Source organism: Cyclopterus lumpus, chromosome 4 (genome assembly GCF_009769545.1).
Source record: "Cyclopterus lumpus isolate fCycLum1 chromosome 4, fCycLum1.pri, whole genome shotgun sequence".
Classification (NCBI taxonomy): Eukaryota; Metazoa; Chordata; class Actinopteri; order Perciformes; family Cyclopteridae; genus Cyclopterus; species Cyclopterus lumpus.
In genome coordinates, this window is record NC_046969.1 from 12,638,142 (window position 1) to 12,651,523 (window position 13,382).

The 13,382-nt window shown below is 40.8% G+C and overlaps 1 protein-coding gene and 1 non-coding gene across 2 annotated transcripts in view; one reads left to right on the plus strand and one right to left on the minus strand.

Annotated features, from left to right (window-relative positions):
* hmcn1 (hemicentin 1) overlaps positions 1 to 13,382 on the plus strand; it is a 74,278-nt gene that overhangs the window by 34,904 nt on the left and 25,992 nt on the right. The window contains 24 exon segments of the mRNA XM_034530673.1: positions 770 to 856; positions 859 to 879; positions 1,465 to 1,626; positions 2,353 to 2,509; positions 3,010 to 3,137; positions 3,496 to 3,747; positions 3,985 to 4,080; positions 4,266 to 4,460; positions 4,596 to 4,726; positions 5,566 to 5,713; positions 5,930 to 6,056; positions 6,151 to 6,305; positions 6,449 to 6,727; positions 7,202 to 7,483; positions 8,277 to 8,385; positions 8,475 to 8,644; positions 8,877 to 9,031; positions 9,573 to 9,696; positions 9,854 to 9,955; positions 10,633 to 10,809; positions 11,038 to 11,189; positions 11,359 to 11,482; positions 12,615 to 12,790; positions 13,029 to 13,125. Of these exon segments, the coding sequence (XP_034386564.1) occupies positions 770 to 856; positions 859 to 879; positions 1,465 to 1,626; positions 2,353 to 2,509; positions 3,010 to 3,137; positions 3,496 to 3,747; positions 3,985 to 4,080; positions 4,266 to 4,460; positions 4,596 to 4,726; positions 5,566 to 5,713; positions 5,930 to 6,056; positions 6,151 to 6,305; positions 6,449 to 6,727; positions 7,202 to 7,483; positions 8,277 to 8,385; positions 8,475 to 8,644; positions 8,877 to 9,031; positions 9,573 to 9,696; positions 9,854 to 9,955; positions 10,633 to 10,809; positions 11,038 to 11,189; positions 11,359 to 11,482; positions 12,615 to 12,790; positions 13,029 to 13,125 (3,606 nt within the window).
* Positions 7,843 to 7,924, minus strand: trnas-aga. Its single transcript has one exon. It is a non-coding gene; the product is annotated as a tRNA-Ser (tRNA).

The following is a 13,382-nucleotide window of genomic DNA, read 5'->3' on the forward strand; positions in this document are numbered from 1 at the left end:
ATTTTTAAACATTAGGGAAAACACAGTAGTTTTTGAGCACGAGCAGCACCCACATTGTGGTTGTATCAGTAATCACATGGACAAAAATGCATGTGCAATAAGAATTGGGGTGTTTTAGTATTTCTGCTGACTGTACATCAATTATACGCACAATTTCACAAACCAGCAGTTGGGGCCATTCATTTGATGAAAAATGTAGCAATGTGCCTAAAAAGGAAAAACAGAAGATCCAAAGACAATGCTCTTGTTGAAAAAGCGACATTTTACTTTACATCTCCCTATTTAGCATTTGTAAGCAGTATATCAACATTTAATACATTGTTTATAACATACTATAGTTCCAGGTTCCTTGTATTGTGTATACTGGGTTACTTAATAGAACGTAGCCATGGTTAATGTTATTATTATTATTATTAGGCTTTTCTTCTATTCTTTCTCACTTCCCTGGTAAAATGTGTCCCCTACACTGCAAAGGGCTCATAACCTCATAAATATGATTATCTTTGAGGTTGCATTAAGACCAGGAGATGCTGATGGTAATGTCAGAGTTTGGATCACAGTGAGAGGGGAACATGAGCTCTCCATTTATACTAAAGTCAGTGATTGCCAGATACTACCAACTTAAGTAGGAATGGTCCTCAGCATGTCCGTAAAAGCATTGACTCCCTACTTGAAATTAGGTAATTTCTTCTTATCTATAAATACACAACACACATTTTACAAATACTTGATGAATGTAAAAACAACTACTTTCTTCATATGTTTCCAGTGATTCCTACCATTCAGTATGGCCCTCAGGTGTTCAGCACAATCGAGGGCACACCCATCACTCTACCCTGCCGTGCCAGTGGAGTACCCCCCCTGACATTACCTGGACCAGGTATGGATACGCCATCACCTGTCTCAGTACCTGTTTTAGTATGAAACATGCCAAAGTAAGAGCCAGTTCTCCCAGCTTGCAGTTGTGTGCCATTGTCCTGCAACTGAAGACCTTCATTTTCTCTTAATCAATGGCTAAATAATAAAGTTAGTAAGTTAGTAATGTCACAATCCTGAGGCACTGACTTCACATTTGCCTCGTGTTTTGGAATATTATATATATATATATATATGTATATATATATATATATATATATATATATATATATATATATATACATATATATATATTATATATATATATACTATATATATATAATATATATGTATATATATATATATATATATATATATATATATATATATATACATATATATATATATATATATATATATATATATATATATATATATACATACGTATATAAATGTATTCACAGTCTTTTTCTTTAACAGTGCAAAAATAAAAATAAAACCATAAATGTGAGATCTACTACTTGTTGGACACCATGACAAGTGTTAATAAAGCTGAGTTAATGAAACAGACTCTGTCCCCCACCCCTTTCCTGTTGTGATTTGTTTTGTAGGGTGGGGAGCTGATGTACTTGGGTGGTCCAGCCTTCTCCCTGGGTTCTGACGGCAGCCTCCTCATCACCACCCCCTCTGGAAATGAGACTGGAGAGTTCATCTGCACAGCTACCAATGCTGCTGGCTCCGCCTCCAGGAAGGTCCAGCTAACTGTCTATGGTAAACCTCATCACCAGCTAAAGGCGGGATAGAGTCCGTACAAAGAGAAAGAAGCTACCGTCAACTGTTAATTACTAAATGTATGAAGTAACATGAAAGTCATGTTACTGTGTTGGATGTTGGATCATTACAAAACAGGATATATTATCCACTATTTGGGCTGAATGGTTTCAACTTAATTGTAGTTTAGTTTGTTTATGTGCAGATCCAGTGTCCCCAATGACTGTTATTGATTCGAAAAGCCAATCTTAAGGCCAAACTTTAATATTTCTAAATCCTACAATATGCTGTCACTCACAGTCATGGCCCACTTACAATAGCAAATGTGTCTCGGCGTGAAAACGCTCCAATCACGCCCATGTTATGTTGTGTGTGGTGAGAGAGGCGGTGTAGGTAGTTTTCAGAAAAGGGGGACAGATATGTGACAACCTGCTCTCCACTTTTTTAATTTAACTGACACAGTTGGTATAAATTGCAGTTACCAGCTATAAATGCATGATTGTATTATCTGTAGCCAATGTATCAACCACTTTGACCAACAATTACTTTCGCTTCATAACCCCCAACTCTCTCAATGTATATGATGACGACCTTTTATCAAAATGTATTTTTCAAAAAAATATTTTTCTCTTTTTTTACTCATCGTTTGTATCGTTATACTTTATGAAATGTTGTCTGAAATTGTCACATTAATCTCTAAGAGTCACTATTTCTGTGCATGTCCAGTCCGTCCTCGGTCCAATGTTAGTGGCTCAGCTGAGCCGATGAAAATGTCTGTGATCGAGGGCGTGGACGCTATTTTACCATGTGTGGTCCACGGTGTCCCGCCTCCCACCGTCAGCTGGGCCAAGGAGAGGCAGCTCATCTCCCCTTTCTCTCCGAGGTAAAAACACATAGACAACCCCTTGCTCACTGATAATACAGGTTTTTTGCCATTTTTTCACTAAATTCAACCTTCTTTTTTAGACATACACCTTACTGCCTTAAGCTAAACTCACATGAATAATATGGTATATTAACATTAACATAAACATTCGATTAAATCATATTTTACTGTCTTTTACTGCAAATATAATCCAGTTCTAAAAGAGACCCCATGCTGTGTACATTGCTGTGCTCTGTCTTAGGACCCTTCATAGCCTCAGGGTATAGTTTATAAGATGACTGAGTAATCACACTCTTCTCTGTGATCTGTTGTACCCACTGCCACAGCGCCTACAATTGTGGTTGATGGTGGATTCTAAAGAATTCTGCAGTCACAGTTGACGGTGTGTTGGCAGTGTTTGTTTTTGCTTGTTTTGGGAAGCTTGCGTAATACTTTCCACTCAGACTTTCACTTTACAGTGTATTGTATTGCTGCTTGTGTGTATGTGTTCCTCCCAGGCACACTCAGCTTCCCTCCGGCTCTATGAAAATCTTGGAGACCAGAAGGTCAGACAGTGGACTTTATGTGTGTGTTGCCTTGAATATTGCTGGCAACTTAACACAATCCATTGAGCTAAGAGTTTTGGGTAAGTTCAAAGATCACAAACTCACAAACACATATTGAATTATGACATATTCTTGAGCAGTGGTATCATTTGTTTCAGTCATGTATGTCAGGATTTATGTTTACCTCAGTGTACTGTGTCTAGGTACATTTAAAGGGACTATAAATTAGCTGAACAGGATTAAAAACTACCCATTCAATGCTCAAATGAGAGTTGAGAAAGTTGCAGTCTAGACATACTGTCATTTGGGATACTGAACGACAGAAGCACTATGGAATCTAAACTTCCAGGCCGATGTCCCTGGGACAAACATAACATTCAGGTGCAGAGGTGACACAAATAAAGCCTATTTGCTGGGCCTCTGTCATCTCTACTGTAGTGCCCCCCAGTATCCAGGCGGGACCCAAGGTAATGAAGGTTCAGGTGGGTAACCCTGTGGCGCTACCCTGTGTGGTGAGAGGGGTCCCAGAGCCCACCCTCACCTGGACAAAGGATGGTAAGAGGTACCCAGTGTCATCTGATGGCAGCCTGGCACTAAGCAATGTGGGGCTAGCTGAGGAAGGAACCTACACCTGCACAGCCACAAGCACTGCAGGGAGAGACGAGGCTCAAGTACGGCTTCTTGTGCAAGGTTGGTCTCCGTTAATGTCTTGATCCCAAAAACTTGCAATCTGTTCATTATACATACATATGTGTTGAAATATGTTCAGAGTTGTATATGTCTGTTAAAGTTGGATTGAACCAAATGGCAAAAATGTTCGGCACAAAACGTTGCACCCATGCTAAATAAGAAACAATGTACCTTATGTTCATGTATTTTGTAATGTAGTGTGTATTTCACAGTAATTATGTGCCCGTGGGTTTTCAGTGCCCCCTGTGGTTGAGGTATTGGAGCCGCCCTTCAATAGTCCCCTGCAGGAGAGAGTTGCAAACCAGCGTATTGCATTCCCCTGCCCTGCCAAAGGTAAGGCAAAATGTCCAACCACCTTCTGATATCATGAGGAATAAGATGGTTGGCCATAATTCACTTTTTGTAGTATAACTAAATTGAGTAATTATAAACATTCTCCTAAAAGTATACCCTATAATAATGACTATGTTAAATATAATGTATTTTTCATCCTTTCACTATCTTCTTCACTATTTCAGGTCTTCCCAAGCCAGTGATTCGGTGGATGCGTAATGGCCAAGAACTGAGGGGCAATGAGCCCGGTGTGTCCATCCTGGAGGATGGTACGCTGCTGATTCTGGCGTCTGTGTCACCACTAGACAATGGAGAGTACGTCTGTGCTGCAGTCAATGATGCTGGATCCACTGAGAGGAAGTACCAGCTCAAAGTCAATGGTGATCTATCTGTTCTCTCACCTGTGACTTTTATAATATCACTAAAACAGTATCTTCTATCTTATATTTTGCATACATTTGACTCTGTGGAAATGAATGCTGAAAGCTCGGTAATCACCGTTGACACCTTCACAGTGCCCCCAGTTTTCCGGGACGAGGAAACATCTGGCAACGTGTCATTGGTCCTGAGCCACTCCGCCAGCTTGGTGTGTGATGTCATAGGAAGTCCGACCCCCGTCATCACCTGGTACAAAGATGGGACTCTGGTAGGTGAAATCCCATAGAAAATACTGTTAGCATATACAGTAAAAAAAAAAAGATTTATTTACTTCTTTTAAAGGTAAATAAATACACAAACTATCACTATCTTCATCATCATCATCATTAACATCAAAGACACAATCTGAGAGATTAGGTCACATGCTGCCTTATAATTTTCATAACCTATACTTAAACTCTGGTCGAGTAAGTCATCTACAAGGATTTGATTACAAACTTTAAAAGGATAAATTACTGAGAAATTAAAATGACCAATTTCCTTTCATTTATTAAGTGCCCATGAAGACTTAATGCCCTCTGATCACAGGGTACACTGTCCAAGATAACAGACCTGAAACCACAGTGCCTCCTGTGTGTTTGTAACCAAGACCAGCCCGGCCAGCCATGGAGGCAGCGTGCTCAAAGCTGTAATGGCAGAGTAATTATGATAAATTGATGCGAGAACAGAGAGTTAGCACAGACTTTGCTGGAACATCCCAGTTAGCTGGCTGCTTTTTGTTCCCTTGGCTGCCTTACAAATTATTCATGCAAGGCACAGATGGAAAAATTAGTTATGAGCATTCTAACGGAGAATGCACTCTGAATGTTTTTCTTTTTGGCAACAATTTAAAACCTGCAACGTAAAAGTTTATAATCAAACTTCTCAGCTGAATTGATTGCTGGCTCTCTCTTTCATTCTGCAGGTTTTTTTTAAATGTATATCCTTTTATCTTCATGTTTTGCAAATTAGCCCTATAATTACTGTCAAGCCGTATTTCTTAAATTCTAAATTAGGCCGTTGTTTTTGCTTTTTAATTTAGTTCAGTGTATTTATGTTGATTGACAGGTGGTTGCTAGCAACAGCATCCAGATTATTGACATGGGAAAAACCCTGAGACTACTGAAGGCAGCCACAACAGACACAGGAAGATACAGCTGTAAAGCGATCAACATCGCCGGCAGCACAGAAAAGGACTTCTTCCTGGACGTACTGGGTGAGTAAGGGCAGTGAGCAGTGGCTATGGACAGTCCCAAGAATTACAGGGAAAGAATTGTGTGCAGACATACGGACATACAGAACTTTAAATTGATATCCCACATTAATGGAAATCCCTTTTGCATGCATAAAAGCAGCCTGTTGTGCTTTCTCAATGAATCAGTTTCTTGATGAGTCAGCTAATATACAATGATACTCTCACTCTCTGCCCCAGTCCCACCAACCATTGTAGGGTCAGGCTCTACTCAAGATGTTATAGCCATTGTTAAACAGGAGATCAGTCTGGAATGCAATGTGCAAGGATCGCCTTTTCCCACAATCCAGTGGTACAAGGACAGGAAGTAAGTGCCTTCTAATATGAGCGTACTTACTGTCTCTATTATTGTAAGACTTTTCAAACAAATTGAATAAACTGGGTTAAACTAATGTTTCTAGGCTGGTGTTTCTTGGTGATCCCAACCTAGAGGTCTCAAACAGGGGTCAGGTTTTGAAGATAACAAGTGCTCGACTTGGGGACAAGGCGCGCTACCAGTGTCGTGTCATGAATACAGCCGGCAAACAGTCCAAGGATTTCAACCTCAGTGTCTTTGGTGAGTGTGGATTTTGACAGATCCTATACAGTCAGGTACTACTTGCAAGGCCTCCTCTGTGTACCATTCACCTAATGTGACTAAATACAGCTGAATTAAAATGTTCAGATTCGTAATTCGTCATTTTGGTGCCATTATTCCAGTGCCCCCCTCCATCAAAGGTGGCAACATAACCTCACAGGTCACAGCCCTGCTGGACACTTTGGTAACACTGGAGTGTGAGGCTCGCGGAGTTCCGCCTCCCACCATCACCTGGTACCGAAAGGGTGAGGCCATCCTGTCCCACCGACAGCTTCAGTATGTGGAGCGAGGCCACTACCTGAAGATCCCTCGGGTGCAGGCACCAGATGCTGGCCAGTACACCTGCAAGGTGATCAGTGTGGCCGGCAGCGCTGAGAAGAGCTATGAACTGGAAGTCTACTGTAAGAACCTGATCATCATAACTTGTACTGTGCTGCTGTATTTCAGCTTGAAGCAGTAGCATTAAAAAACATCTCAGCGCATTTGGACAATGAAATCAGGTTTTCAACTGAGAAACTCTCTGAACATAAGTTCCCATTGTGTGTCTGCATTTGCAGTCATTCTCATATGCTCTGAGCTCTGAAGCTTTTTATTGTATTAATCAAAGCTTTAAGGCATTTGGTTTCACTCAAAGAGAATAAATACATTTGCAGCATTCAAAATTAATTTCAAACAGCTGTGGATAGTGCGCAAACAATTTAATGGGAAAACGTAATCCTTGATACTTCCATGAGAATTAAAATGGATACAGATTTGGAGGAATGCATGCATAAAGAAATTGCACATGTTATTAGCTGATGGGAGCCTTGAGTACGAGATGTAAAGACGATACCAGTCAAGCTTAACCCTCCTTCCCCCCCCCCCCCCCCCCCCAGTGCCTCCTACCATTGCAGGGGGTGATGACGGGCCAACTGAGAGGAAAGTGGTCCTCAGTAAGCCTCTTCTTCTGGAGTGTGAGGCTGGGGGACACCCTCCCCCCTCCCTCACATGGCTGAAGGATGGAGTTCCTGTGCGTGATGGGGAAAGTGTCCGTCTTCTCGAGCAGGGGAGTAAAATAGAAATCCTCTCAGCCACGGTGTCGGACTCGGGACGTTACGTCTGCGTAGCTACAAGCATCGCTGGAGAAAAGGAGGTCAAATACGACGTCAAAGTTTTAGGTATCGAAACGTCACAGCCAACTGACAACACAGCACATACACACACTCATGCAATGTGTGTATCATTGTCACCGTGGTACCCAAACTAGCGAGACTTGATGGGACCTCACTTATTTTCCCACAGTTGTTTTTAGTTAGTTGTTGATTCAAAAAAGGATTCAACTGTCTGCATAGTATTCCGTATTATCAGTATTTCAGCATTTTGTTAACTTCACAGACAGCAATTTATAAATACCAGTGTACACTGGAGTTCTCCACGACGGTATTTATTCCCGAAGAACAAATCTAATCACTTCAACGACAAGAGTCTGTCGTGATTCATTTATTTTTAAATACATGCCGATTGAAAAATATTAATGCGTTGTCGGCAGGATTCGAACCTGCGCGGGGAGACCCCAATGGATTTCTAGTCCATCGCCTTAACCACTCGGCCACAACAACTCATATTCAGTTATGCTGAGGGATTTCAACATGGGAAAACAGGCACCTGCCATTTTACTGTGACTTTGCATGTCTGACTAACAAGAACTGTTCACAAAAAACATACCATATTCTTTTCTGATATTATCACTAACAGCAGCAGAAACAGAAAAAGACTGGAATAAATTCCAGTTCCAAAGATATTATAATTGAATTTGTCAAATATAAGATTATATACATTACACAGAAATTACACAGGTATTTATTGTGGTGATCCAGAGTCAAATGTATTGAAATAATATACATTAATATTTAATATTGCATTGAAATATTACTTTAAAGCGTCACTGACATTTATTTTTTTCACTCTTAGTTCCTCCTTTCATTGACGGAGCTTACGACGTGACAGACAGCACAGTGATAGTCAACAGCCCTTTGGAGCTGGAGTGTCACGCCACTGGAACACCTGCTCCTGTCATCACGTAAGATCTCCATCTCATGCATATCGATGAACAGATTTAAATACAAATGCATACACACACATGTTCAACGTAAAACTATTCTTTTCCAGGTGGTATAAAGATGGAAAACCAGTCAGACAGGGTGTGGGGTTGAGGGTAGCAGCCAGCGGTCGACGGCTGGTCGTTTCCCGCGCTCAGGTTTCTGACATGGCTCGTTTTCAATGTGTGGCCACTAATGAAGCAGGAGACCACGAGAAGGACTTCAATGTGGTCGTCCATGGTAAAATGTTGAAATGTTTTGTCACATGATGTGCAGTAAAACAAATAAATATAGCGAAAATTAATGCTTGCGCTGTAATTGTAATACATGTAATTTGTGCTTTAAATGCAAGCCACAGAGACACTCCCACTTTGGGTAAATAATACTTTGCCTTTTTAGTGATTTCTTAAGTGAGTCCTTTTTTCTAAATTAGCTGTAAAGTGTAATAACTGTATCCTCTTCATCTCCCCAGTTCCTCCATCCATTCGTACCACTGGGCCTGCTGAACGTTCAGTGGTTCTCCACAAGCCCGTCAGTATGGAGTGTATCTCCAGCGGCATCCCTTCTCCCAGCATTACCTGGCTTAAAGATGGCCGACCAGTTGACACAACACAGGGGCACCTTGAGGTTGGTTCGCTGATAGACTGAATATGAATTCCACCCAGCCTCAGTCAAACTCGATACACTGTAGTCATTCAAAAATGTTCAACATTTGAAAAATGTCACATTAATTAATAAAACACATACCGAGTTTTATTTCAGGGGAAGCCTTGATTGGTTATTTAAATCAATGCAATGCTACACAGAAGGGAAAAAAGGCACTGTTCTATTCAGCAACATTAATTTAAGTTGCGTTGAAGGGCAACGGTTTCTGCCAAGTTTTTTTATTATTCTAATTGGAGTCAGTTGCAGTTGACTCTGTGACTTTTGGCCTGTGATGTGTTTTTGGCAAATGTCTGAATTTACGGTAATGCTTCAGGCACAGAAATTAAGCATATCATTAGTTCAAGCAAAGCACTGAAGTCTCGCTTTTAATGGCTGATTGGCACCAGCTGTTTGAATCTAAAACTGACAATTGTCGAAAATACTTTTATGCTCACATGTTAACATGAAAAGCAGCTAGCAGTCTGAATTGTCTGTGTCCTGTTTGCGTTTGTATTTGTCACAGTTGGAGTCAGCGGGCAGAATGCTAAAGGTCACAGAGGCAAGATTAGAGGATTCTGGGAAATACACCTGCCTGGCCACCAACGCAGCTGGTGAAGCCCAACAGCACATACGGCTCAGTGTCCATGGTAACCTCCAGACACACACAGCATTATCTCTGCATGTGCCTTGTCTCACTCATCTCCTGGTCACATATACTTCTCTCTCTGCGTTCTGTGTCAAGGGACAAGGCGGAGCCAGGAGAGTATCGTCTGATTAATTACTGTTCTTGTGTGCGTCCCTCAGAGCCGCCCAGTATCCCCCACTCTGGAGAGATCATGAACCAGACCATCCTGTCAGGCTATTCCACTGAGCTTGAGTGCAAGGCCGCAGGCAGCCCATTACCTGGTAAGACGGTTCACAAACGTTGTCCTCGAGTCCTGCTGTGCTCTCTCGCAGGCTCCAGGGCGTAGTTTCCTCTGACTGCCGAGTTGGAATTGGCTGTTCTGCTGCTTTCCTTATCTTTGACCGTTAATAGAACAGCAGAAAATTGATCTCAGATGGCTCCCTACAGGCAGCTTCACTCTCTTCCCACTGACTTTCTTTCCTGCACAAGTTCAGTACAGATAAGCGGTCACATTCCAGTGTGATTGAACACTCTTTTCTTTTGCATTTTACAGCAGGTGTTTAATTCCAACAATCTGATATCTGTGATAATGTTACATATGAAAATATTTTATTATAAATCAGTTTTAAGCTCCTTTGTCCAAAGCAAAAATATAGAGATCTGTTTTTTAAATGTACCACAAATAGTCAATTTAGTTTAGTGTTCTAAACTCTCAAAACATTTAAGGACACATGTGCTCCAGTTCAAAGCTAATCACGGCTAAAACTTTTTTTATCCTTTTTTTCTTTTTTCGCCACGGTAACTGAACCCCAACATTCATCCTTTTATCTGTTATCCTTATCTTTATTTTAATTGAATAAAATGTTGTTCCATTTTTATATTTTGGTTTCTGATGTCTTTTCATGTTCATGTTTATTTTGCTTCATCTAAAGCACTTTGAATTACTGTTGTGCTTCAGCTATCACCTGGTACAAAGATGGCCGACCTCTGACCAGTGCAGCTGGCGTGACCATGCTGAACCGTGGCCAGGTGCTGGAGATTGAACGAGCTCAACTGTCTGATGCTGGGATATACAGATGTCTAGCGGCCAACCTGGCTGGAATTGCTGAGCTATCCCACAGCCTACAGGTGTACGGTGAGTAAATATATTAAACTGAGATATGCTGATTCTTTATAAAATCTGATAAGTAGACATCATAACAACTATTCTCTATAATTAGGAGACAGCTAAATAACAAAGGGATAAGATACTCTCCAGTCAACCACCCTATCCTACTTCTTAAAACTACTTACAACTCCAGCAACTTTTCTATCTGACTATTGGTCATGCGCTTATGCAATCATTTCCCTTTCCTTCCTGCAGTGCCTCCGGTCATCTCCAGCCGAGGTGGTACAGTCACAGTCGTGGTGAATGAAGCTGCTAGGCTCCAGTGTGAGGCCAATGGTGTTCCTCTGCCCAGCCTCACATGGCTCAAAGATGGCAGCCCTGTGGCAAGTGTGTCACATGGCATACAGGTGTTTACACATTATTCGATTTATTTACCAAATGTTGCATAACGTCTCCACAAATTGTTATCTTGAATTAATTCAAACATATGCCCAAATCTTCATGAAACGTGTCATGGTATTATTCTGTAGGTTGTTTGATGGCTGTGTTTTTATGTATTTGTGTGTGTGTTGTCAGGTGTTGTCTGGTGGCAGAGTGCTGTCTCTAACCAGTGCACTGGTTAGTGATACAGGCAGGTACACATGCGTGGCTGCCAACGCCGGAGGAGAACAGCATCGAGAGTACGACCTGAGAGTTTACGGTGAGTAAATTAGCACTGCAACAATTCTGAATGTGTGTATATATATATGCTTTTTTACATACAACAAAAATAAATGAGTAACTGTTTTGACAATAGGTTTAGCCTCTAGCCTCTAAAGTGTGACGATTTTCAGTTGTTATACAAGTCTGATCAAAGCTAATGTCTAGGAGTATATAGGAGACAAGTACATATAAAGTATTTGCTTGTATGTGTCTGTCCCTATATGTATGTTTCAACAAACACAAAACATCCCCATGACGTGTGTTTCCTCAAAAAGATCAAAAAGAGCAGAGAAATAAAGGCATATTTGTTGTGGTAATTGCTACCATTCTTCTGCAACTTCCTGTGTCTGGTCTGAGCTGAGCTGAGGGTCTGTTTCTGTCTTTCTCCAATGACCAACATGCATGGAAATTGGCCAGCAGCCCTTTTCTAGATCTGGCCAGATTCACCCAAAAAGAGGGACTGTCCTGTCTCATGAAATACTGACAAACAGAAGCTTAGATGAATACAATTGCCACTTGACGCAGATATTATATTTAAGGAATCCAGTATGCTGTTACAATAAAGACATTGTCATACTGAGTTGTTGTATAAAGTTACCAATTGACTTATTTTTCCACTGTTTGCCTCGTTGTTCAAATGTGGGTCCCACACATGTTGTGGGTAATCTAGTTCACAGGTCTCAGCTTTAGTTGTGATGATAACTAGATAATCACACAGGAACAAAAACATTCTTGTGTGAATTTCTTTGCTCCTGAGTCTCAGTGCATGTTAGCAATTTCCTTGGAGATTAGGTTTCATGAACTTCTTGGAAGTGAAGCTCCTTTCATTGTCAAACAAATGTTCAACAGGTTTATTAATGCTGCCATAGCCCAAGATTATTGAGTCCATAAAGAGCACCAGATACCCAGCTTAAATGAGCCTGTGCATCTGAGGAAGTAATAAGTCAGTTTGCTTATGAGGTAATATGAAGAGAATACAGCATTTTGAATGCTGTATTTCACTGTCAATAAATGCAAAAGAGCATGTGAATAGTGTGTATGCGTACCTCATTTACAGTCACTAACATTTTGTATACTTTGTAACCTGTTAGAGACACGTTTTCAGTAGCTTGCTGTCATGTCTGCCACAGTGCCACCGAACATTAAAGGGGAGGAGGCGAACGCCACGGTGATGCTCGGCCGTCCAGTGGAGCTGCACTGCCAGAGCGATGCGATCCCTCCACCTACCCTCTCTTGGCGCAAAGATGGCCGCCCACTCTTTAGGAAGCCTGGTCTGACTGTCTCAGCGGATGGGAGTGTGCTCAAGGTACAGCCAGAGTTAGGAATTATAAAACAGTTATATTAATATTACAAAGAGAAAAAGAGTGTTTTGAATCAACTTGAAGTACACACTTTGGTGCTGTGGTTCCAACAGTTGTACTTTGACAATTCACCTGCCTTTAAAAAAATTTAAATAAAAAAATCTACTTTACTGTCTTAGAATTTTTTGTTTTTCAGTGTATTGTTACCATACCTCATGATTTGTCTGTATATCTCATTGTCAGATCGATAGTGCCGAGGTGCAGGATTCAGGCAGGTATTCCTGTGAAGCCACTAATGTTGCTGGCAAAACAGAGAAGAACTACAACCTCAATGTCTGGGGTGAGTTTAACTCCCACTCTTGATGAAAGACTGCATGAGTCTGTTATTGAACTGAGCTGAAGCCAGTGTTTGATGATTGTGGCAATGGTTTGGGATAATTTGTGCTTTAGTCATACATACACTGTTTTATGTTTTAAGTTTTAAGTTTTAATGGTTGGTATGCTATTATATTGATACATTTTTTTAAAATAAAAATGTATATAAACATTATTATTACCATTTTCTTTGGGTACCTTTTTTAATTTGTTACCCTCTTA